This window comes from Sminthopsis crassicaudata, chromosome 3, assembly GCF_048593235.1.
Source record: "Sminthopsis crassicaudata isolate SCR6 chromosome 3, ASM4859323v1, whole genome shotgun sequence".
NCBI classification, from domain to species: domain Eukaryota; kingdom Metazoa; phylum Chordata; class Mammalia; order Dasyuromorphia; family Dasyuridae; genus Sminthopsis; species Sminthopsis crassicaudata.
The window spans coordinates 9,323,827-9,349,598 of NC_133619.1; the positions used below are offsets into that span (position 1 = coordinate 9,323,827).

At 52.0% G+C, this 25,772-nt stretch overlaps 1 protein-coding gene across 1 annotated transcript in view; it reads right to left on the minus strand.

The window, feature by feature from the left end:
- Positions 1–25,772, minus strand: part of SNED1 (sushi, nidogen and EGF like domains 1) — a 72,331-nt gene that overhangs the window by 24,548 nt on the left and 22,011 nt on the right. The window contains exons 2-9 of the mRNA XM_074297966.1: positions 19,664–19,951; positions 17,184–17,324; positions 15,677–15,839; positions 7,341–7,466; positions 7,006–7,119; positions 3,473–3,586; positions 3,159–3,272; positions 2,824–2,940 (exon numbers count right to left, since the gene is read on the minus strand). Of these exons, the coding sequence (XP_074154067.1) occupies positions 2,824–2,940; positions 3,159–3,272; positions 3,473–3,586; positions 7,006–7,119; positions 7,341–7,466; positions 15,677–15,839; positions 17,184–17,324; positions 19,664–19,951 (1,177 nt within the window). The remainder of the gene's footprint in view (positions 1–2,823; positions 2,941–3,158; positions 3,273–3,472; positions 3,587–7,005; positions 7,120–7,340; positions 7,467–15,676; positions 15,840–17,183; positions 17,325–19,663; positions 19,952–25,772) is intronic.

The following is a 25,772-nucleotide window of genomic DNA, read 5'->3' on the forward strand; positions in this document are numbered from 1 at the left end:
TAAAATACTTAAACCATGTTATCACACTTGGTCCTCATGACCAACTTTTGAAGTAGATACTAGTCAAGTATTATCCCTCTTCTACCCACGAGGAAACGAAGGCAGAAAAGGTTTATTGCCTTGTCCAGGAATACAAGCTTGTAAGGAAGTATCTAAGATAGAATTTGAACTTGGGCCTTTCTGACTAAGTCTCGCACTCTGTTTCCTAAATATGCCCAGGAGGGAGAGAGACCTTAGAATCACCTCATCCAGCTTCTTCACTTGGCAGAAGAAACTGAGGGCCGGAGGAAGGGACTGACATCACACAGAGATGAAAAAGCAGATACAGGATTTGATGGATGCCAAGGCCACGCTGACCCTCCTCCTACCCATATATCAAGGCTCAAGTTCAAGCCATCTGTTTTTTAGCAGGGTGTAGCTGAACTACCCAGGACTGCAAGCACAGGATATGTCTATGTTACAATGTGTGAAAGTTCTACAGCTGCCGATGAGTGGTGCCAGACCCCAGGGCAGGTGCCCTGCCATACATGGTCGAGTCTCCTGTGCCCTGTGCTCACCTTGCCAGTTCTCCTACCCATGTATCAAAGCTCAGGTTCAAGCCATCTGTTTTTTAGCAGGGTGAAGCTGAACTACCCAGAACTGCAAGCACAGGATATGTCTGTTCTATAGCTGCCAATGAGTGGTGCCAGACTCCAGGGCAGGTGCCCTGGCATACATGGTCGAGGCCCCTGTGCCTGCTTTGCTGCTTCTCATTTATCTGACCACGACCTTTCTTACAGAGGCGTGACTGACTGAACAACACACCCAGCTTGGGTCTAGTCTCTGCTTTACTGCTATGGAGTGATCACAAGACGCCGCCCATTCTTGGTGCCTCATCGTCCCCATCTGATAAAGGCGAGTCATCTGGCCTGTCCGTGCTGGGCATGGAGAGGAGGCACGTCACAGTGGAGAGTGCGTGGTCTTTGAGTCACTTAGAATTCTGGGTTCAACATTTTCCCCTCTTTCTCCCTATGTGACCTCAGACACTAAGCACTCTGGCTTCTCATCTGATGCTTCCTAGCCCATGTGCCAGGACATGAGGGAAGTACTTTGCAACCTCAGGGGGCTCCATAAGCTCGACCTCTGCATGCTTTTTTTTTTTTTTTGCGCCTGGTCTTGGGAAGCCACCAGCTGGGGGTGATGCTCAGGTCTTAATGGCTGAGGATTGCTGAAACAGTTCTGGAGAGGCTCATCACCAGGATGGCCCCGGCAGCTCTGGAAGATCTAGAGGAGCTGGACTCGGTGGAAAGATTGCCTTCTCACTCACCACCCTTGAAAAGCGGCTGCGTGGGCTGTTAGCGTGAAGGGCTCTGGTTTGGAGGCTGAGGGACGGGCCGGGGGCAAGCCCCTCACTGCCAAGGAGAAGGCAGCTCCCGGCCCATGTTGGGCCAGCTCTCTCTGTGGCAACAGTCCCGGGTCAGGGACGGCTCTCAGCATGTTGTTCCCATGGAGATACTCTGTTATGGTTTAAAAATAACTCCCGTGTGCAGCGACCAAGGATGCATTATCAGCAATAGGAAGCAGGAAAGGAAGGAAGGCCATTGACTTGAAATGGTCTCTTCACTTAATCTCCCTTCGATAAGTGTCACCATCCCGATGAGCTCAGCCGCACTTGTGTCCCAGACATCTCCGTTCTCCCTTGACCTTCTCTCTTAACTGGGACAGAAACGCTGCCGGTCCTGCTTTCCAGGCCCTCACTAGACGTGTGGCCTTCCCAGGCTGGAGTCTCTTAGCTGAGATCTTGGTGGAGAGCAGAACGTTTAGTGAAAAGGCAGAGCCGCTTTGTAAGGTCATCAGAGACCTCATAAGGGACTCCAGAGATACTTTGGAAGGAACGGCTTTTGGTCAGTGCGTTCACTGTCCCTTATTTCTATGCTGGGAACAGAAATAAAAGCAACATCCTGGTCGCTGCTCTTCAGGAACTGTATGCAGTGGAAGAGGGTCACCTCCTGAAAAGGCTGAGATTTGTGCGGAGGATACCTGAGGATCCAGGAGCTGGAGGGCAGGAGGGAGGCATTCCAGCCTGGTAGCATGGAGGCTAGTGGGAATGTCCAAGAGGTAGTAGAAAGAGCCTCGGCCCTGCTAAAGATTGACTAGAACTGAACTCCTTCAGTGGTTCTAGCTGTCAGTTAGGTGACCTTGCATTGCTGTGGGACCTAGAACAAGGTCATCTGCAGCCAGGGTCATCCTGTCCAGCCATAGGGAATTCACGTTGGCTCCAGGCTGGACGTCCACCACATCAGGTGGTCCGACCAGCTCCCCACGTGTGCCTTGCTAAATATGTCACATCTTTCAAGGAATCTAGAAAAGAACTTGGTAGACGTGGGTTTTTAAAGAAATGCTTGTTCTACTGAGTTGAATGTTTTCCCTTTTTTTAAAAAAATAGTAAACATAGAGAGAGGACTCCCTTGTCCTTTCAGTCAGCTAGAATATTGTTTGCAAAATGCCTTTGAGGTTCCTTTTTTTTTTTTTTGTATGTGTAAATCATTTTCATAAAGATTTCATTGAGTTGGGATAACACGCATGATATGGTCGGTAGTTACGGATATTTTCCCGATTTCCTTGTGGTCAGTGGTCAGTGACCATGTGAGGATCCTCCTTCTTTCTGCCACAATATGTGGCTGACTTCCTGGGTCTCCAAGCTGTGTACCCAAGGCTGGTGTAGACCCACCTATGCTGTTCTCTCTCCTTGGAAAGCCAATAAGCAGTCAAAATTGAGCCCTCATACTCTGTCTTCTAAGCCACCCACTAGGGCCAAGTGGCGGTTCATCCCCAGCCGCTTACCATATTGACAGTTGCTGCCATAGTAGCCAGGAGAACACGTGCAGATGTAGCGCCCGGGGCGGATGTAGTTGCAAGTCTGCCTGTCCCTGCAGCTCCGGGCTTCACAGGATGACTGATCTAGGAAGAATGGGAAAGAGAGAACCTTAGCAGAGCCAGGCAGTGCCTGCAGAGCTTAAGGGCAGCAGAGGCAGGCCCAAGCTTGGGTGGCAGAAAGTAAGAAGTGGGCAGAGACAGCTGAAAAATGAGCAAGAAGAATTGTAGGGGAAAAGATTGGAGATGGACCTGAGCAGTGTGCACGGGAACTGGCCAGTCACACGTGGAGGGAGACCCCTTACCTAACTCGCAGCGAGGCCCAGTGAAGGGCTCTGAACACAGGCAGGTGTAGTTAGCCACCAGGTCAACACATTTGCCTCCATTCAGGCACGGGTCAGAGGCACACTCATTTATGTCTGTGGGGGAGGAATCAAGACACACAAGTGAATTAGGCTTCTACAGGGTGGCAGGTACCACCACACTCACTTTTCAGATGAGGAAACTGAAACTCAGAGGAAGTGACTTGCCCAGGACCACACACTGAGTCGGATTTGACTCCAGATCTTCTACCTTCAAGCCCAGCAGTCTCCACAGTGCCAGCCAGCTGGCTTCTTACCTATTTCACAGTTCTCTCCTGTGTACCCTGGCTGGCACACGCACTCCGCTGTCCCGTTTCCAGCCTGGCACTCTCCACCATTCTGACAGTCCTTAGTGTCACAAGGGGATTCCACTGAACAAAGCAGACACAAGCACAGGAGCTATGTGATTACATGCAGAGGTCTCTAGGAGATCTGGAATGGGGCACGAGGGCAGAGTTGGGGTCCTATTTGGGGTCATCTACAAGAAGGAAATTACGAAGAAAGAAGAAAGGGCTGGGGCGGGATTTCAAGCTCTCTAGAGAGAGTGATAGGCCTGCAGTCAGGAAGATGAATCCAAATCTTGCACATTCAGTTAACGTCAGTCTGTCTCATCTATAAAATGGCAATAATAATAGTGCCTACTACTGTCAGGTGTAAATGATATATTTTTTAAAAATTCTATATTATATTTTCCCTCCTAAATACATGTTAAAATTTTAAAAAACATTTTTAATTAAATTTAATTTTAAATTAATTGATTAATTAGATTTAAATTAAAAATTAAATTAAATTTAAAAAAATTAAATCAAATTAAAAAATGCAATTTTAAACATTTAAAACAAATTAGAGTTCCAAATTCTATCGCTCCCTCTCCCCAAATAGTGAGCAATCAGACATTGAGTATCTATGTGCAATAAATGAGATAATATTTTTTAAGAAGAGCTTTGCAAACCTCTCAGTATGCTGTAAAGGCTGGCTGTGATTATTATTTTTATTACTAGCATTATTATTCTCTGAGGAAAACATCGGAGCTGCTATTTCTAGGACACTTTAAAGTTTGTAGCGTGTTTTACTCGCATTTGAGCCTCACAATAATGCCGTGAAACCAGAAAGGCCACGTATCGTCAAACCCGTTATTGGTGAAGAAACAGCCTTAGTGACTTGTTCCTGCAGCTGGTGTTGGAGGCAGGATTCAAACCCAGAACTCCTTTTCTCCAAGCCCAGCACTTGTTCTCAAGGAAGAGGGACTAGGATTGCTGAGCCTGTGGCAAAGGGCAGAACCGGGAGTGGTGGGTGCAAAACTGAGGCAAATGGAGGCTTGATGTAAGGAAATCAGAGGTGTTGGACAGAAGCTGAGGAGCACTACTGGGGCTGTAGGCAGAGGCTGATGGTCCCCTGGCCTCTTCCCCCGCTGAGCCTCTGTGATCTTCCCCTGGTAAGACAGGACAGTGGCCTCCTGAGAAAGAAGCCCAATATTTCCTGGTCAAGTCGGCGTCAATCAGAGGCCCTGCCAGATTTCTAAGATTTGTAAAGAGCCTGGAACGAGCGTGGGCTTAGATTTCAGTCTCAAAACCAGTCACCTTCAGGAGTTGCCTGCCTCAGTTTCCCCATCTGCACAACGAGAAGGCAGGGCAAGTGCACCTCATTGTCCCTTCCTTTTGTCATTTCCCAGGAATTTGTGGCCCAGGGTCAGTCTCTGTTGTTTCAGCCTCGAGGAAGGGTCTTCCCTGGCAGTAGCCTCCTGCAGCACCCAGCCTCCTGAGCCTCCCTTCTTGTTTCTCTCTGCTCTTTCCGCATCTTGGAGTCTGGTTCCCAGTTCTGGCCTCTGGTGTATAGACCACCAGCCGCCCCAATGGAAGCTTTTCCTTAGATCTGAGGAGGGGACAGATAGGTCCCTGGGAGAGGTGAAGGGCGGCCCTGAGAACTCGAATCCTTTACAAGAATTGTTCTGACCGATGGAATAGGCTCTCCACCCACCTGCTCTTGGCAGACGCTCTGTCTGGGGTAGGATCCAGATTTAACTTTCTGTGGAGGACGGAGAGTCCCAGATGACGCTTCCCTCCTGGGCAGCTGCTGTCGCCTGAGTGGGGACTAAGGGGCGATGGAGGAAGGCTTTGTGGCTGAGAGAAGGTGGCCATGGGAGCTCAGCATCCCCAGGGAGAGCAGAGATCACAGGAGCGGGGGAGCATCCGGAGACATCCCCAAGGTCATGGTGTCCAACCTCCTTTATAGATGAGGCACAAAGAAGGGAAGAATCTAGCTAGCAGTGGTCAGGGGGTCACCACACCAACGGGGGGGCTGCCTCCAGCTTCCTGACTCCAGGGCAGCTTCGCACTCGGCCACACCATCGGGAAAGTGGCCGTCAGCTCCCTTGAGCCAGGATAGAAGGGCCAAGCTTCTCAGGGGCTCCGAGGAGGGTTCCCATGCAGTAGCTGTGCTCCTTTCGGTTTCTGGCAGAGGGGATCCCGTTGAATCTGGCAGAGACACTGAGGAGCAGATGTGGATGACAAAAGCGTCTCTCTTTTGAGAGTTTTTCTTCCAGTCCAATCAAGAACTGCGCGGAGCATTTCTGGGATTCGAAAGGCAGTCTGAAAGAACGTGGCTGGGCCCCAGCTCTTGGTGTGTCCAGCAAGGAAACGGATCGACCCCAGAGGGCCGCTGGAAGCTTTTTCCCCTCTTGGACCTGTGGGTGACTGCTGGTAGCCTTGGGAGGGCTCCAGAGGGACTTAAGTGGGACTGACAGAGGCTTGGTGGGTGATTTTGAGCTTTTGAATGGCTCAGAGATAACGGCCATCTCTGCCCGTGCTTGCTTTAGGACAAGTTTCCCTGAAGGAGAACCAATCTGCCAAGGCCCCTGGGGCTCGTTCTGATCATCTGTGAGTTGGGGTATGGTTTGGGGGAGCAGGCCTTTCCCCAGAGCGGGAGGAAGATCCTTGAGATGGGGCGGGTAGATGCGTCTTTCTGCCAACTGAAGGAAGGTGCTGGCCAAACCTCAGGAAACGCGGGCCCATCAAGCTCTCTCCCACGCTTGTCAACTTTTTGGGCCACAGTTTCCTCACGTGGGAAGAAGGCCCATCGCCTTCTAGTCTCATCTAACTCTTGGGGACACAGGAATGAAAGAGGAAAAAGGACGGCTTCTCAGAGCAGAGCTGGATTCCCACAGCATCTGCCTGTCAGTGTTTGAATTAGAGAGAGGTAAAAGTTGCAGAGACCAATTTAGGCTTGATGTCGGAAGGAGCTTGTGACTTTGTGAGCTGTCCCCGGGGAGCGTGAGCTGTCCCCGAGGAGCACGAGTTGTCCCTGAGGAGCACAAGTTGTCCCTGAGGAGCACGAGTTGTCCCTGAGGAGCACAAGTTGTCCCCGAGGAGCACGAGTTGTCCCCGAGGAGCACGAGTTGTCCCCGAGGAGCACGAGTTGTCCCTGAGGAGCACAAGTTGTCCCTGAGGAGCACGAGTTGTCCCCGAGGAGCACGAGTTGTCCCTGAGGAGCACGAGTTGTCCCTGAGGGGCACGAGCTGTCCCCGAGGAGCACGAGTTGTCCCCAAGGAGCACGAGCTGTCTCCCAAGAACATGAGCTATCTCAGGGTTGGGGATGGATGAACGCCCTCTCCTCAGGGCTCCAGAGGTGCTCCAGAAGGAGTCCTCCTCAGGTCTGATCTGATCGATGGCTCAGGTTCTTTCTAGTGCCCAGAATCTGTGACAAGATGTGATGACTCTTGTTTCTGGGGGGGGTGTTTGGAATCTGAAGGGCCGGGATTTGCATTGCCTTTCTTTCAGATGCGGTGTCTTACCTGTCCCACAGGTGGGCCCCTTGAAGCCTGGGGGGCACTGGCAGCTGAACGTGTTTACGCCGTGCGTACAGGTCCCTCCGTTCTGACATGGGTGGGAGGCACATTCGTTCACATCTGAAAGGCAGACCATGAGACCTTGCTTTAAGAAGACCACATCCACCCACGCCAGAACTTGGACAATGGTTGAATTAGGGTCAGTTTTCTCAAAGCCTCAGTTTCCTCCAGGTGAGCAGAGGAGCAATCCTTTCCCTGGGCATGCCCTACACTGAGGGAGAACCGACATGGCCACCTCAAAGCACCGGCGCGGGGCGCAGTCCTCCCGGACAGACACTTACCCAGGTGGCATTTTTTCCCCGTGAAGCCTGCAAGGCAGGAGCAGGTATAGGAGGGGTTCCCAGTGATACAGTCGTCAATACACTTGCCTCCATTCAGACAAGGACGGAGGTTCAGACACACAGAAGCTGCCGACATAAAACAGAAAAGCTTTTCACTCTACAAACGGCACAATCAGGACTTTTTCTTCTACTATTCGGGTGGGGTGCTCACACTAGAACGGGGTTTCCCTTTATTCTGGGATTTGCTCATAAATCGATTAAAATAAGAGGGTTAGGGACTGGACCCGTGATTTCGTTGGCAAGTGGAATTGTGAATAAGGGAAAGCCCTTCCCATGCACCTTTGCAGCACCTCCTGGTTTCAGAGAATTGTCTAGAACCCTGTGAATTTAAGTGGTTTGCCCTGGGCCACACGTCTAGTACTTAAACCCTTGTTAAAAATAGAATTAAAAAAAGATTCCCCATGGCAACCCCCATGAGCTGTGCCTTGGGTTTGAGGGAGTTTTCCTGACTCCAAGTCAACTCTTCATCTACCAGCATATCCTAGAGCATGCTGCCTGACACGTAGTAGGAACTTTATAAATTCTCACCCACCCCCATATCTTAGAGCATGCTGCCTGACACATAGTAGGAACTTTATAAATTCTCACCCACCCCCATATCTTAGAGCATGCTGCCTGACACATAGTAGGAACTTTATAAATTCTCACCCACCCCCATATCTTAGAGCATGCTGCCTGACACGTAGTAGGAACTTTATAAATTCTCATCCACCCCCATATCTTAGAGCATGTTGTCTGACACACAGTAGGAACTTTATAAATTATCACCCACCCCCATATCTTAGAGCATGCTGTCTGACATGTAGTAGGAACTTTATAAATTCTCACCCACCCCCATATCTTAGAGCATGTTGTCTGACACATAGTAGGAACTTTATAAATTATCACCCACCCCCATATCTTAGAGCATGCTGTCTGACACGTAGTAGGAACTTTATAAATTCTCATCCACCCCCATATCTTAGAGCATGTTGTCTGACACACAGTAGGAACTTTATAAATTATCACCCACCCCCATATCTTAGAGCATGCTGTCTGACATGTAGTAGGAACTTTATAAATTCTCACCCACCCCCATATCTTAGAGCATGTTGTCTGACACATAGTAGGAACTTTATAAATTCTCACCCACCCCCATATCTTAGAGCATGCTGCCTGACACGTAGTAGGAACTTTATAAATTCTCATCCACCCCCATATCTTAGAGCATGTTGTCTGACACACAGTAGGAACTTTATAAATTATCACCCACCCCCATATCTTAGAGCATGCTGTCTGACATGTAGTAGGAACTTTATAAATTCTCACCCACCCCCATATCTTAGAGCATGTTGTCTGACACATAGTAGGAACTTTATAAATTATCACCCACCCCCATATCTTAGAGCATGCTGTCTGACACACAGTAGGAACTTTATACATTCTCATCCACCCCCATATCTTAGAGCATGTTGTCTGACACACAGTAGGAACTTTATAAATTATCGCCCACCAGCACATCTTAGAGCATGCTTCCTGACACACAGTAGGAACTTTATAAATTCTAATTGAGTGACTGAAATTGCCAGCTGTCTCTAATGTAATAATAATAATAACTCATACTTATTTAATGCTTTAAGGTTTGCAAGAACTTTATATACATTATCTCATTTGTTGAAAAATAACTCTTGCCTGAATGTTCAGTAACCTTGTATAAAGCACCGTCCTAGACCAAGGGAAGTCAGTCCAGCTCTGAATAAAACAGACGCTTGTACGTGCTCTGGCAGTCTCAGAGGCCTTGGCTATTAGCAGACATGATCCCTTTTGTGTTGGAAAATTTCCCAATGCCTGGAGGGCAAAGAATCCACTCTTCTGATATCAGCGAATGGGCCTGACCTCCATTCCAACCCTAACACCAGGACCGGCCGTTCCACCAGAAGGGTCCTCAATGGGCCGAGTGACTGGACTGGGCCTGCAGTGGCGATTTGCGCCCGTGCCAGGGACATCCACTTCATCCAAGCGTGGGACTCAGGATGACACGGCCTCTGTGTGACGACTTTATAAATTCAGTTTTGTGATATTCTGTCGGACTCCAGGAGAACCCCAAATTCCAAGCCCCGTGGTCATCGGGACCAGAAGTGAGACTGTACAAAGAGCAGCTTTTATCTTCATCGAGGATTGTCTGATCCTTGGCCCCTGAGCAAGGAAGGAGAACCCGCCGCTGCTGCTCAGCCATGGAGCTTCTGTGTCCGACAAAGGGCAGATCACCGAGGAAGGCCGGCCCGGGGGGCGTGGACCTCAGGTAGGTTTGGGGAGAGCCGGCTTTTCTTAGAGGAAGAACACGCAGGGTGTCCAGGCCAGAGGTTCTAGGAGCCGCGGGGCCATGGGGCTGGGAAGCCCTGGAGAACAGAGCTCTGCAGAGGCTGCACGGGGAGCCTACTCCCTGACTGGAGGACAAGACATGAGCCCGAAGAGGCAAGCATGAAGGAACCGAACAGTGCGGCACAAGCCTGTGCTGGGGGGCGAACCCAGGCGGGTGCTGAGGGCTGGGACTCCTGCTTGGGATGAGAGAGGAGGAGGATGCTTCTTTTTCTCCCTTTTTTCTACTAGGGAGAAAAAAGGTGATTCAAGATCCAGGTTGGGGGCACTCTGGAAAGTGGCACGTTCTAGCCTTGTCCCATGCACTGAATAGCTGGGTGACCCTTAATGCCTCTGGGCCTCTGCTCCTTTGTCAGCAACAACAGAAGGTAGCCCCTAAGCTGGGGGGGAGGATCACGTGATACTGGCAATGCCGTATAAGCTCCAGCTGCTGTAGTTACTGTTAATAATAATAAATTGGTTGTCAAAGAGGAAGCCAGGGGAACTGATGAGAGAGGGGCTCCATGTCCTCGGGGGGCAGCCCTGGGTGGCGGGGCGCACACCGCTGCTGAGCTTGCAGAGGCGTCTCTCCACTGTCATGGACAGTGGGAGAGGTTCCAGAGCGGAAGTGCCTCAATCAAAAAAAGAGAAGCAGAGGCAGAGAGATAAAGACACACAGAGACAGAAACAGATATTGAGAGATAGCTACAGAGACAGAGAGATAGATATAGAGAGAGACAGAGATAGAGACACAGAGACAGATATTGAGAGATAGCTACAGAGACAGAGAGATAGAGATAGGTCTATAGAGAGATACAGAGATAGAGACAGATATTGAGAGATAGAGACAGAGAGATACAGAGATAGAGACACAGAGACAGATATTGAGAGATAGCTACAGAGACAGAGAGATAGAGATAGGTCTATAGAGAGATACAGAGATAGAGACCGAGAGACAGATATTGAGAGAGAGAGACAGAGACAGAGAGATAGATATAGAGAGATACAGAGATAGAGACCGAGAGACAGATATTGAGAGAGAGAGACAGAGAGTTAGAGATAGAGATAGATATAGAGAGATACAGAGATAGAGACAGAGAGATATTGAGAGATAGAGACAGAGACAGAGAGATATAGAGAGATACAGAGATAGAGACCGAGAGACAGATATTGAGAGATAGAGACAGAGAGTTAGAGATAGAGATAGATATAGAGAGATACAGAGATAGAGACAGAGAGATATTGAGAGATAGAGACAGAGACAGAGAGATAGAGAGAGATAGAGAGAGATACAGAGATAGAGACCGAGAGACAGATATTGAGAGAGACAGAGAGAGAGAGAGAGAGAGATACAGAGATAGAGACCGAGAGACAGATATTGAGAGAGAGAGACAGAGAGTTAGAGATAGAGATAGATATAGAGAGATACAGAGATAGAGACAGAGAGATATTGAGAGATAGAGACAGAGACAGAGAGATATAGAGAGATACAGAGATAGAGACCGAGAGACAGATATTGAGAGATAGAGACAGAGAGTTAGAGATAGAGATAGATATAGAGAGATACAGAGATAGAGACAGAGAGATATTGAGAGATAGAGACAGAGACAGAGAGATAGAGAGAGATAGAGAGAGATACAGAGATAGAGACAGAGAGACAGATATTGAGAGAGACAGAGAGAGAGAGAGAGAGAGAGATACAGAGATAGAGACAGAGAGACAGATATTGAGAGAGACAGAGACAGAGACAGAGAGAGACAGAGAGAGACAGAGAGACAGAAAACAGAGATGAGAGCCTTCCAGCTCCAGCCTGGTAAGACTGACTCAGTCTAGTCTAGAATGGGTCACGGAGCAGATGGGCTGACAGCCTTGTGTCCACTTATTAGACTGCTGACAGAGTGAGTGCCGTAGACACAGAACATGTACATTTGAGCCAAAAGGCTGCACAAAGTCAATGGCACTTTCCTGGTGGATCCCCGGGCAGTTTGGTAGATTCAAGAGCGCTGGTGGGACGGCCCAAGAGTAACGACCAATGGGTTGCCTTGGAACACAAGTCCCTCGCGCAGGCCCCAGAGCCCTTTCCGTCCACGTTCTGGAGGAAGGCACGGCCAGCACGGTTTTTGGTTTTGTGGATGACAGAAATCTGGGAGGTGAGTTACCCATTATAGTCGGATCCCGGCAGAGATCTCACCAGCTTAGAGCGAAAGTCAGGGGGAGAGCGGCTCGCGGCTCAGGGCCGGCTCGGACCGTTAGGGACAGTGATCTCCAGGATGAACGGGGGCATTGGGGGCCCCAGGGTCCGCTTAGCTGAGGGTCGAGCTGGGGGGGCAGGGGCACCCCACATTGGGTGCCCGTGACATCCTGTTGGAACTCCACCAGATTTTAAAATATGCATAATGGGAGTGACCTCCAGGGGTGCGCATTCCAATGTGCTTCTTGCCATCACACCAAGAGGACGGGGTGCGCCCCATATCACGAGGAACGCCGTTCTCCCAGGTTCTCTCTCAGCCCTTGTGCTTTTCTTCTCCGTCACATGCTTTGTTGTCCTGGTTGTCCTGACGAGTCTACGGCGCCCACATTTCTGCTCTTCCTGAGTCTTCGGCCCCAAGACTGGGACCCTCTCTCCTTCTTTCTTCCTTTTAATAAGACCTCCCTGCTAACTGTGGCTTCCTCACTTCTCCCTGCAGATGCTGGGCTTTGGCCTCCACCCACTCAGAGGTGAGGCGTTTCCATGTCTTCTCTCCTACCCCTTCCTCAGTGGTGTGTGTGTGTGATTGTGTGAGAGTGTGTGTGAGTGTGTGTGACTGTGTGTGTGAGTGTAATTGTGTGAGAGTGTGTGTGTATGTGTGATTGTGTGTGTGTGTTTGAATTGTGAGTATGTGTGAGAATGTGTGTATGTGTCAGTGTGTGTAAATGTGTGTGTAAGTATGATTGTGTGTGTGAATGTGTGTGTGTGTGTTTGAGTTGTATGTGTGAGAATGTGTGTATGTGTCAGTGTGTGTAAATGTGATTGTGTGTCAGTGTGTGTAAATGTGTGTAAGTATGATTGTGTGTATGTGAGTATGTGTGTGAGTGTGTGATTGTGTGTGTGAATGTGTGTGTGTGAGAATGTGTGATTGTGTGTGACTGTGTATGTGTGTGAGAGTGTGTGTGAATGTGTGTGTGTGAGAGAGTGTGTGTGTTTGAATTGTATGTGTGAGAATGTGTGTATGTGTCAGTGTGTGTAAATGTGTGTTTAAGTGTGATTGTGTGTGTGTGTAAAACACAAAATCCACCAGGAGGGGAGACAGCCCGGAGTCAGATTTTGATGGGTGTAAATGTCAGACACCAGAGTCTGTATTTCTAGGACATGACACGGAACCACTGCACACGTGCCAGATAAACGGTCCTCCCATCCCTTCCCGAAGTCCTGCAGTGCAGGGACCTGTGTGTTCCCCAAACAACCCCATTCTGTACAGGAATAATGACTCTGGGGGCTTTTTCACCAAAGTCTAAATCTGTCTCTTTGGGACTTTTCTCCATGGCTCCCTTTGGTCCTCTGAGAAGCCAGCAGAACGGGTCTGATCTGTCCTCTCCCCCCAGATTTTGCCTTCTCCTAGCTCAGTGCCTGGCCTCCCCCCATCCTTCCCCTTCCTCCCTGTGGCCCTCGCTCTCCCGGCCATGTTCCGGCTCTTCTGCTATCGCTCCATATGCAAATTCTTGTGCAAGTAAGACCCAGATTCAGCAAAAGTGTCTGGGGAGGCCACGTTCTGAGCTAATTAAGTTCTCGGCTGGAGAAGCCCTGAGATGCAGGTCAGAGGACCGTCGGTCCATCCAGAAGCGAGCGCTCTGCTTGGGCGTCCAGCCCAGGGCCCTGAGGGAGTCCTCGGCTCTGCAGGCGCCGCGGCCTTAGAGGAGGGTCCCCCACAGACCCCACCCCTTCCCGTTCTTTGCTTTGGTTTTGCTGAGTGGGGGGAGCTCTCCCGCAGACGCTGCTCAGCTTGACCACAAGAGAAGGCGCTTGGAGCGTGAGCGTTCCTTAGCTGGGGCAGAGCCATCGCCCCCTTTCTCCCCCACGTTCCTCCTTCTCTCAGCGCTGCTTTCTCCCCCGCCATTGTTGCTGTTGAAGCTGACAGAGTCAATCCCTTCTCCATCTTTCCTGCCCCTTGGTGTTGTCCTGACCTTCACCCTGACCATGGCTTCTCTTCCTCCTGTCTCACCGTCCATTCCTCTGCCTGCCCTCAAATCACAGACCTGGAGGGACCCCAGAGGCCATTGGAGCCAGTCTGTCTGTCAGCAAGGGTCCCTCTCCCCCATTCCTCGCCAGGGGTCCTCTAGACCCGGCTCAGAGGCCTCTGGTGACTGGAGATCTTCCTCTTCCTGCTTCCATTGTCCCTTATGGCTCCTTAGAGAGGAGAGGCCCTGGTTTTCCTGGAGTCTCGCCTTCTTCCATTCCTATTTGCTTTCCTCTGGCCCCTTTTCCAGTTTCCACCCCAAAACTTCCACGATTACACCTTGTTATTTCCCTCTGGGTGTGGGTACGAGTGCAGCGTCGTGCTCCGGCCTCCCAAACTTCCTTGTCACGTCGACCGTGTTACATCCGTGTGGTAGACCACGGCCTCCCGGCCCGGGGTGAATGTGGGCCTGTGTGTCCCGCCATGGCGGTGTGCGCTCCCGGAGCGGCCACTTCCCTGCAACTTTCTGAGACTAGAAAGTCATACAATTGTAAAAGTTGTAGATTTAAAGCTGGGGTCCAACCCCCTCATTTTGTAATAAGGAAACTGAGACTCAGAGGTAGAGTAGCTTGTCCAAGGGCGGCCACGTATAAGTGGCAAAGCCAAGATGGGAACGCAGAGCCGTCGGGCTTTGAAAGTCAAGGGACTTCAGCAATCTTGTTTCAAGAATGCGTAAACTGGGGACTGGATTCCAGGTTGTCAGAGTTTAGCTTTTACCAGCCCCTTCTAATGGCTTTTCCTCATCCCAAACTTTTGCTTTATCTAAACAGCGTTCTTTTCTCAACAAGACCCTTTTGTTCCTCTCCCTCCTTCCCTCTCTTCCTTCTTTTTCTTCTTTTCCCTACCTTTTCCTCCCTTTCTTCTTCCTTCCCTCCCTTCTATTTGTCCTCATTCCCTCCCTTCCCTCTTCCCTTTTCTCCCTTACTTCCTCCTTCTCTCTCCTACTTCTTCCTTCCTTCTTTTTCCTCCCTCTCTTCAATTTCTTCCCTTTCCCTTTCTTTTCCTCCATTTCATCTTCCTTCCTCTCTTTTCTACTTTTCCTTCTTTCTTTCCTCCCTCATTTCCTTACTTTCCTTCTTTCTTCCCTCCCTCTGTCTTTCTCCCTCCTTTTCTTCTTTCTTCCTCACTCCCTTTCTTCCTTTTCCATCCTTCTCCTTTCCTTTCCTTCTCCTTTCCTTTCCTTTCCTTTCCTTTCCTTTCCTTTCCTTTCCTTTCCTTTCCTTTCCTTTCCTTTCCTTTCCTTTCCTTTCCTTTCCTTTCCTTTCCTTTCCTTTCCTTTCCTTTCCTTTCCTTTCCCTTTCCCTTTCCTTTCCTTTCCTTTCCCTTTCCTTTCCCCTTTCCCTTTCCTTTCCTTCCTCACTTCCATTTCCTCCCTTTCCCTTTCTTTTCCTTCCTTCCTTCTTCCCTCTCTTCTACTTTTCCTTCCTTTCCTCTTTCCTACTTTTTCTTCTTACCTCCCTCTCTCCTCCCATCCTCCCTCTCTTTCTTCCATCCATCATAATTCCATCAAGCACATGATAGGCTCAGGGATAATGCCTTTAAGGGGCTCACTCCCTCCTGAGCCCCAGAGGCTTTCTCTGATCCACCCCTCACAGGACCCCTGCCTGGAAGCATGACAAGATGGACACTGGAACAAAACAGGGACAAAAAGGAAACCCAGGCACCTCGCTGCCCTCCTCCCCCACCCCGCCCCAAAGGGCAGACACCTAGTGACCATCCTCTTACTTGTGTTGCTGCAGCCCCCCACTTGCACCTGGGCATCATCGATTCTGAACACCCATCGCCCGGGGATACCCACATTTGTCGTCATCTCCACGTTGACGATGTCATCGGTGCGGGAGCCAGGGATGTTGAAGTAACGTTTCCCATCACCAGCATTGAACCCTGCCTGGGGACACAAGGGCAGCGAGTCAGAATTCCGGGCACGGAGGGTGTTGACAAGAGCCACCTGGCAGAGGGCAGAGTGCCGCCTCGGGGCCAGAAAGACCTAGGTTTGTGTCCTGCCGTGCGCTAACCACGGGCCTTCTTCCCTCTGAGGCAAGAATCTTTTGAGGTGGGTGCTATCATTCTCCCCATTTTACAGACAAGGAAACTGGAGCTCAGAGAGGCTGTGTCCACTTAGCCGTCATCCAGTGAGCGTCCTCAGTCCCTCCCTTTGGGGCTCCTAAAGTGCCCGTTCCTTATGTGGGACATCGGGCACGTCTCCAGCTGCCCCGTCTGGTGCCCAATTTCACTTTCTAGACCTGGATGCGCTGACACTTCTGTCCCCTTCAGAAGGTCCACCATGGGGTGAAGTTCTGTGCTGCTTGGGAGACTGACATAAGTTTGCTACGTAGCCCAGGTGACCAACCCGGGCAGCATTGGGACCGAGATGGAAACCAGGACTGCCGGTTCTGCTGCCGGCTTTCTCTGTGCTCTCTACTCGGGAAGGAACGGCTTGTCCAGAGGGGAGGATGAGCCCTTTGGAAAAGACCAATCTTCTCTTCCTCTAGGGCCACGTTCTTACAGGCCCGTTCACGTGTGGCGCCAATCCGAAAGACTTTATTCGGACTGAGGGCCGCAGCTGGGACGGCCCCACCGTGTGATTTGGTGGGATCATGGGGGGACAGATCAGGAAGGCAGCCCAGACCCAAGGAGACGAGCTGGCTTGTTCCCGGGCCTGATGGTGGAGAGGATCTCAGAATTCACTCAGTCTGAGCCTCGCCATCCAGAGCAGGAACCCAAAGCCCGGGTTGGTGAGCAGGATGTGGCCAGCCCTAGAGCTGGCTGTGGGGACGGAGGCAGAGGAGGCCCCTCCAGGGGAACCTGCAACTACGTCTCATTCTGCGGGCGTCCAGGCAGGCCCAGACCAGACTGTGGACAGGCACTGACATGGGCCCTTTCGGAGTCCCAAACCTCCCCCGCTTCCTTTACACCAGGATCTGTGATTTCCTGCTCATCGGAGACTCTCAGAGTGACCTGAGCAAAGTGTCAGCTCCGTATGAAAGAACAAGGATTAAATAAAAACAAGAGGGCGAATTTCTTGTAGTGGCTGCTCTTAAATTCTGAGGCTGGGGGGTGGGGCCAGGCTGGCGGCAAGGCGGGCGAGGATGGCGCCCAGTGGCACCAGCCAGTGTAAGAACACAGACTCTCCCCACGCCTCTGGAGACGCGCTCTGAGAGCCTCAGAAAAGCCCACCCGCCGCAGCGAGAAGGGTCTGGGAAGGCTCTCCCCCTGCGCCCGCCGAGCCTACCTGTGCGGCAATGCCTCCCAGCCCTGCCGGGTCGCCCCCGCTGCTGGCGTGCATGCCTGTGGTCCACACAATGGACTCGTAGTTGAATATGGTAAAAGACAAGTTGCCGTCTGTGATGAGGACAATCTGGAAGGTGTTCACCTACGGAGAAAGAATCATAGAACATGGAACGTCAGAGTGGGGAGGGCCCCTGGAACATAGAACATGGAACGTCAGAGTGGGAGGGCCCCTGGAACATAGAACATGGAATGTGGAACGTCAGAGTGGGAGGCCCCTGGAACATAGAACGGGGAACGTCAGAATGGGAGGGCCCCTGGAACATAGAACGGGGAACGTCAGAGTGGGGAGGGCCCCTGGAACATAGAACATGGAACGTCAGAGTGGGGAGGGCCCCTGGAACATAGAACATGGAACGTCAGAGTGGGGAGGGCCCCTGGAACATAGAACATGGAACGTCAGAGTGGGGAGGGCCCTCGGGACATAGAACATGGAACGTCAGAGTGGAGAGGGCCCCTGGAACATAGAACGGGGAACGTCAGAGTGGGAGGGCCCCTGGAACATAGAACGGGGAACGTCAGAGTGGGAGGGCCCCTGGAACATAGAACGGGGAACGTCAGAGTGGGGAGGGCCCCTGGAACATAGAACGGGGAATGTCAGAGTGGGGAGGGCCCCTGGAACATAAAACGGGGAACATCAGAGTGGGAGGGCCCCTGGAACATAGAACGGGGAACGTCAGAGTGGGAGGGCCCTCGGGACATAGAATGTGGAATGTCCGATCAGGGAGGGCCCTTTAGAATGCTAAATTAGGACTGGGAAGGTCCTTAGAATACAGAGCATGGAATGATAGAACCGGGAGGGACCTTAGAATATAGAATGCTGAATGTCAGAGCTGGGAGGACCTTTGGGACAAAGAACACGGAATGTCAGATTTGGCACCAAATCTACAATTTCTTTGACATCCTTACGGAATCATGTGTTCTATGTGTAAATTTTCTAGATAATTAAAGACATCTTTCAAACATTTTTGATAGAAATTTCCCTAACATCATATACCATCATATGCCATATATCTTTTTTGGAGAGGGGCTAATTGGGGCTAAGTGATTTGCTTAAGGTCCCACAGTAATTGTCAAGTATCTGGGGCTGAATTTGAATTCAGGTCCTCCTGACCTCAGGGCTGGCATTCTCCCCACTGTGTCGCGTAGCAGGCCCCCACATGCCTTCTTGAGCAGAGCATCCTCAACCCGATTTAGATTTTCTTACAAGACTCAATCTCTGCCAAGTTCTTGGAGCTGGGGGTGGGACTAAGGTTTGTTTTTTTCTTTCTGAGGCTGGGGTTAAGTGACTTACCCAGGTCTAAGGTTAATAACTCTTTTCCCCAAACCTTAGTGTCTCCAACCTGTGCTCTTTCTGTTCTTGGATCTACTTTGTATAGTTTTTTCCATCTCTTTTCACTGTCAAACTATCCCTGCTTGCTATTGCTCCCAGCAAGCCTCCTTGTGCCCTCAAACTCCTGCCAGGTGTTATTTGCTAGGAAGAACGGTGTCTGGAAGTCACGAATCTGAGGTTCTGAACAAGGGCCTCCGCTCTGATCTTGAATAAAAGTTATGACCCTTCCTTGGAGGTGTCCTGTCCAACCCAGGCTAAACCTGTGCACACCTGTGGGGGCTCGTCTCTCTTCATCTGCCCCCAGTGAAGGGGAACCGTCTTCCCTCTGAGGCAGTGTCTCCAGGGAGCTGCTATTCCTGCCACCAGAGCTAAATTAATTTCTTGGTAGCATCCCCTTCTGTGCTCCTCCTTCTGCTCTCCTTCTGCATGACAGTCCTCCCAGAAGCCCCCTTTATTTCTTTTTCTTTTTTTCTGAGGCTGGGGTTAAGTGACTTGCCCAGGGTCACACAGCTAGGAAGTGTGAAGTGTCTGAGACCAGATTTGAACTTGGGTCCTCCTGAATTCGGGGCTGGTGCTGTATCCACTGCACCCCCTAGCGGCCCCCCTTTATTTCTAAGGTTGATAGAAGAAAGGAGTCGGACCTCCGGAGAAGTGGAGGGACTTTGGCCGTGGATGTCTTGGAGCCCCCGAACCGAAGGATCCAAGACAGACGGGCTTCCCGATCACGCAGGATGGGAGCAGCATTTGAGCAGATGGGCTGAGGGTGTCTAGGACTGTGTGCTCTTTCTTAGAAAATGATTCTAATCGAATTCAGTTATCCAGTAATTAGTTATCCAGAAAGGTCTAGGTTACCAAGATGGTTGTCTGCGAGGTCTAGAACGAGGGAGGAGAATGATACTGAGAGATCTCTTGGTCGGAGGGGATCCCCAAAGGAACAGATCCAGAGTCGTTCTGAGCATAGCTGTGTCAAGCAGTGTAGAACTTGCAAGCAGAGAACGGGTAAGGGGACAGAGGGCTCTGGGTTGGGGGGAACCCCAGCCAGGGATTGTATTTGGGTAGAAAATACGCTTGGACTTAATGGCTGAACTTACCGGAGAAACTGAGCTCCCTCCGAAAAAGGTGACCCGGTGCCAGGTAGCCACAAAAACCCACTGGGCTGAGAAATCGGGGAGCTCCGGGAAGTACCTCCAGATGTCCTCGGTGGCTCTCTGCAGGGTGGGCTGCTCCTTGCTCTCCCGGTAATAGACCTCTCCCGCCCGGCGATTGTCCACATCGGCCCAGAAAGCAGCCACCACGCAGCGGTCTCTAGAGATGGGGAAGGCTACGGGAGTGAACTGGGACACCTCCTTTAGGAAGGAGATGATTCCGTTGTTGTTCACCTGTTTGAGAAGAGAAATGAAATCAACGCTTTGGCTTTTCTCATTTATTTTTCCTTTTGGATCTCATTTTTCTTGTGCCGCACGATAAATATGGGAAAGCATGTATTTAACCTATATTGGATTACTCATGTCTAGGAGAGGGAGAAAAAAAACTGGAACAAAATTTTGCAAGGGTGAATGTTCAAAACTATCTATACATGTGCTTTGAAAATAAATTTTAATTAAAAACAAATCTGCATTGTGCTTCCCCCAGGCGCCTCTTGCTGTCTCAGGCCAGAAGAAGGTGCTGACCACAAGCTCCTTCTAGACCTCAAGCTCATTCTCACTCTCCATTCTTCTGCTTCTGCTCCAGACTCTTTCTCACAGTTGGGGTAAATCCCTCTACCACCCCCTACCCTCCTTTCTTCTCCAGCAGATTGCCCTCCTGGCCTCGTCTTTCTCTCTTTCCTCCCCCTGTTCCTCTCTCTCTTCAGTCTCTCCCTCTCTGCTGAGCCGTTCCCTGCTGCCCACAAGCACAGCCAGATCTTCCCTATCTTTGTTTTTTGGTAGCTTTTTCTTTTTCCAAATACACGCCCAGGTAGTTTTCGACATTCGCCCCAGCAAAACCTCGTGTTCCCGTTTGTGCTTCTCCCTTCCCCCGAGCCCCCTCCCGCAGGCTGCAGGCAATCCAAGACAGGTTAAACACGTGTGGTTCTTCGAAACAGATTTCCAAATTCGTCCTGCTGCACAAGGAAAGTCAGATCAAAAAGGGAAAAAATGAGAGAAAAAACAAACAAACAGCAACAAAAAGTGAAAGTCCCAGCTCTGATCCACATTCAGCCTCCGGAGCTTTCTCTGGCTGTGGGCTGGCTCTCTCCTACCCCTGCCCCGGCAGCCTCAGAGGGACCCCTGCCAGCTGCTTTCCGGGTCGGGGGCTCCAGCCCCTCTGAGCACCCGGTGACCTCCACAAGAGCCGTGTGCGGAGCAGACCCCGAGGCCTGGCGCTCAATCTCCGGCGGGACTCTGACGGATCTCCTCTCCCCACCCCGGGGCCTTCTTTCACCCTTCCCCCATCCTGGTGGGCCGGCTCCCAGGCCCCTTGTGGCCCCGGGCTCCCAGGGTTCTGAGGCTGCCCGTCCCGAGGCTGGACGGGGCTGGTCCTGGGTATGAGATAATGGCACTCTGTGGCACTCTGTGGCACTCCTCCCGGCCAGGCCCGGGCTGCTGTGCTCCTCTGAGAGGAGCACCCTCATTTGCCAGCAAAGCCCTGGTTCCCCCCTCTGTGCCCCCAGAGCCCCTGCCCGGGCAGTGCAGCCTGGCTACCCGCCGGTCCACAACACCAGCTTAACGAGCTTCCTCAAGGTGCCAGGTCATTAAGGGCCAAGCAGGTGCTCCCAGGCTGGCTGTGGCCTGCACAAGCGCTGGCTCCGTGGCCAAGCCCCACCCTCTGTTCCTTTTCATAATGAGGTGGATCTGGCCCCCTCCCAAGAGCAGAGCAGTCCCCATGCGGAGCCCAGGATTAGAGGCCGCCCCTGGGAGTCGGGACTCATTAGTCTAATGAGAAACCGGGACGTGCGGCCGGCCTGCTGGAGTGCAAGTGCCAGTGTTTGCTGAGCTTCCGGAGAGGTAGCCCTCTGCCCACTCATCAGGGCTGGCAGTCAGCGGGGCCGGGAGCAGGGGCTGGGACTCTGCTAGCAGGGAAGTAAGAGCGTGGAGGGACCTTTCCCAGGATCCTGGAGTTTGGGTCAAGAGGAACAGGCTGGCCCGACTGACTCGGGACCCGTGGGCTGGAAGGGGACCTCAGAGATCAAAGGGTGATGGGCTGGGAGAGACCTCGGGAGTCAGGGGTCAAAAGCTGGAAAGGAGCCAGAGACCCTCTGGTCCAACCTGGGCCTCTCAGACACGCTGCCATGCAACGTTTTCTTGAGGCTTGTAGTAAGGTAGGGCCTACCCCATACTGTTGATAACCTACCCTTCCTCCTGAGATAGCCCACCCTTCCTCCTGAGATAGCCCACCCCTCCTTCTGAGATAGCCCACCCCTCCTCCTGAGATAGCCCACCCCTTCTCCTGAGATCACCTGCCTCTTCTCTTGAGATAGCCTACCCTTCCTCCTGAGATAGCCTACCCTTCCTCCTGAGATAGCCTACCCTTCCTCCTGAGATAGCCCACCCCTCCTCCTGAGATAGCCCGCCTCTTCTCTTGAGATAGCCCACCCCTCCTCCTGAGATAGCCCACCCCTCCTCCTGAGATAGCCTGCCTCTTCTCTTGAGATAGCCCACCCCTCCTCCTGAGATAGCCCGCCTCTTCTCTTGAGATAGCCTACCCTTCCTCCTGAGATAGCCCACCCCTCCTCCTGAGATAGCCTGCCTCATCTCTTGAGATAGCCTACCCTTCTTCCTGAGATAGCCCACCCCTCCTCCTGAGATAGCCCGCCTCATCTCTTGAGATAGCCTACCCTTCCTCCTGAGATAGCCCACCCCTCCTCCTGAGATAGCCCACCTCTCCTCCTGAGATAGCCCACCCCTCCTCCTGAGATAGCCTGCCTCTTCTCTTGAGATCACCCTGCCCCTTCTCCTAACATGGCCCTCTCCCTCTCTTCTGAGACAGCTTGCTCCACCTTGAGGCAGTTTTAATTTCAAAGGGTGATTTTCCTGACATCCAGTCTAACCACTCTTTCACGTGACAGCCCCAAAGATGTCTGAAGACAGCTCTTTGGCGGCCCCTGAGCACTCCCAGTCCCTAAAGGGATCACCTGGTAGCCCTTCTCTGGACACTCTCCAGCTTAACATCCTCCCTGAAAGGCGCTGCTCCCAGCTGAACACGACACCTGCTATTTGGTCTGACCCCTCACTGCTCGGTGCACTGGGAGAAGAGCTGGAGACAGAGTTAGCGTGAGCTCGTCCCTTCCCCCAAAGGCTCCCCTTCTTGGGCTGTAGCTCACTCACAGAACGTCGGGCTCCCAGACAAATAGGGAAAGGGGCCCAGGGGCAATTTAATTTCATAAAGCCGAGATTTGGCTCCTCTGTGCCGGGCTCTGGTCCGGGCGCTTGGGACATGGGGACAGAAAGGAAGCCTCGCCTGCCTGCTGGGAGCCTCTACACCACCTACTCAGCCTTCCAGGAGCTCTGGCAGGTTAATGAGGTGGGGAGGGGACGGGGAGCTGGTCCTGGGAGTCCTGAATTCGAATCCTGTTTTCAATTCCTACTAGCTGGGGGTCCCCGAGAAAGATCACTTACCATTTCTGACCTGACGGCCCCGTGGGTGCCTCCCCTCGGGTGTCTGGAGCAAGTGGGGAGAATATCAGAACTAGAAAGCAGCCTATTGCCACCGAGTCCAGAGAAGGAGACTGAGGCCAGAGGAGGGAAAAGGAGGGCGACCACCGGCTGTGGAGGGCCTGGCTCCCCAATTCCAGAAGGGGCTCTTGGGGTTGCCGACTCTCTTTTTCTCATCCGCACATCTGGCCGCTGGCCACCTTGACACAGCTCCCGGCAGTGGCTCTCACCGGACATCTCCCGTCCTTCCTGGTGGTGTCCAAGTCGGAAATATAAAAAGAATGGCGGTTTTTGTTCTGTGTCCTTCTCCCATACCAGCTGAGGATCAAAACAAGCCTTCGGGAAATGCGGGACAAAAGTGGGTCTCTCCAATGGTGCAGATCGCATCCCATCCACACATGACTTGGGTGACCTTGGGCAAGTAATTTATCTCACCAGGTCTTGGGTTCCTCTTCTGTAAATTGAGAGGGGGGGACTAGATTGGCTCTGAATTTTCTTCCTGCTCTTAACTGAGGATCCTATGAAGTGGAAGGGGAGGAAATCAGGGAAGGCTTCATAGAGGAGGTGGTACTGGAGCGGAGACTGGAAAGATAAAAAGTTGAGGGGTCTGCCCGAGGAGAAGGGACACCTGCACAAACACAGTCACCTGCCCTGGGGAAGTGGCAGTGGCCAGAAAAAGCCTTTCCTGGCCGGGCACACAAAACCCCCACTCACTAGTCTGGTATGAGAGAAGCCACAGACTCCGGGACCGGGAGCCAGCAGCAGAAGCCACAAGCAGGGTCTCGGCGGCGACACTGCAGGGCCCGCCCCGAAGGGCGGCAGGTCCAGCGCAGGTGCACTCTGGCTCCCACGGAGGTTTCTGGGAAGTGGCCTGGGAGGGGGGGGTTCCTTCTCTGATTTCTCCCTTTGAATAGAATCAGAGGCTGGCCGGGTTCTTGGGCGGGTGCGGGCTGTCTGTCAGTTCATCGGGAACCGTTCCCTTGGCTCGGCTTCCATGCCCACAAATCACAGGGCGATGGGTAAATAAAATGGGTGGAAGGCAGAAAGGCAAAAATGAGGGTTTGAGCCATGGGGCAAAGGACGATGGGCTGGGAGGGAGCCCCGTGGGGAAGGTGCCTTCCCGCGAGGCCGGTCCCGCAGGGAAGGAGCGGGTGCCAGGGGAGGCCGTTTCCTGAAGGCTTGTTTTGGTCCTTGGCTGGTAGGAGAGAAGGAAACGCCATTCTTATGGTATTTCCTACTTGGACGCCACCAGGAAGGATGGGAAATGTCCAGTGGCGAGAGCCGTAGCGGGGGACCGTGAGAAGGTGGCCGTGCAGACAGCTGCCCCTGAAAGGAAGGAGAGCCGGGGACCCCAAGGAGCCCCCTTCTGGAGGCTGGGGGCCAAGCCTGCCCCTGCCTACCCGCCCCTCAGCAGCCAGGCCCTTGCCCCTTCTCTGGCCTCAGTTTCCTTCTCTGTAAAGGCAGAGGGTGGACTAGGTGATCTCTAGCCTCCCTTTTAGTTCGGATATTCCCCAGATCTGCTTCAGACACCCAAGGAGAGACCTACGGAGACGTACGAAGGCAGAGCCTGCCATTCACTCCAGTTAGACAGCGCCTCGTCTTAAACACGTACTGTGTGCCAGACTCCGTACCAGGTGCTCTCATTCTACTGGGAGAATTCTGCTTTGTGTGATGAAGGGGACGGAGGCCATGGGACCTCCCCAGGACCCCGAGGTACAGAGCCTGTCCTGGGAGAGGGACTTTCCTCCTCCAGGAAGCCCCTGCCCCAATCCCCCAAACCCCAAGTCTGCCCTCTGTTCCTCACCCAGGATGCTCAGGTGGGTCCAGACAGTTTTATTAGAAGCCTGTAGGTGTGCATTCGTCTCCCTAGTACAGTCAACATGAGAAGTTGTCATGGGCCCTGAAAGCCACACACAGAAAACTCATACATTTATAATCCTATAAATACATAAAATTATAATAAAGTGATTTCTTAGTGAGGTGGGAAGGGAAGAGAGTGCTGAGGGTCCTGACTTCGAATCCTTCCATTAGCTGGGAGTCTCTGAGGAAGTCATTTAAGCTCACTGAAGCTGATGGCCTCGGGCTCCCTCCTAGCCCTAGTTCTCCAGCCCCGTGAAGCCGACCTTTCAGCGGTATTTTACAGACAACATCTGTGTGTGTTTGTGGACATCCTCTCGAGGGTCAGACAGACGGCCTCATTTGTGCAAGGTCACTCAGCTAGTCATGATGGGAGGGAGGATTTGGAGAGCTCCCTCTCCAGTTTGATTACTGCTTCTAAAATAGAGCCACACAGCAGGGCTGGTGCTGGACACCCTCCCTCAATCCCCCTGACCCCCAGAGGGGGAGGGGAGAGGGCGGGGCTTTGCAGGAGCCCATGTGGATGAGCCCATCATCATCATCATCATCATCATCATCATCATCATCATCATCATCGCACTGTCAGCCCCCAAGCAGTCCAGAGATTCCTCCTGGCACCCCGATCCCAGGACATTCCCTTCTCCCAGACTGCCTCTGCTTCCTTTGTCTACACAAGGATTGATTGGGACCCCTTCTGTCTATGCAAGGATCG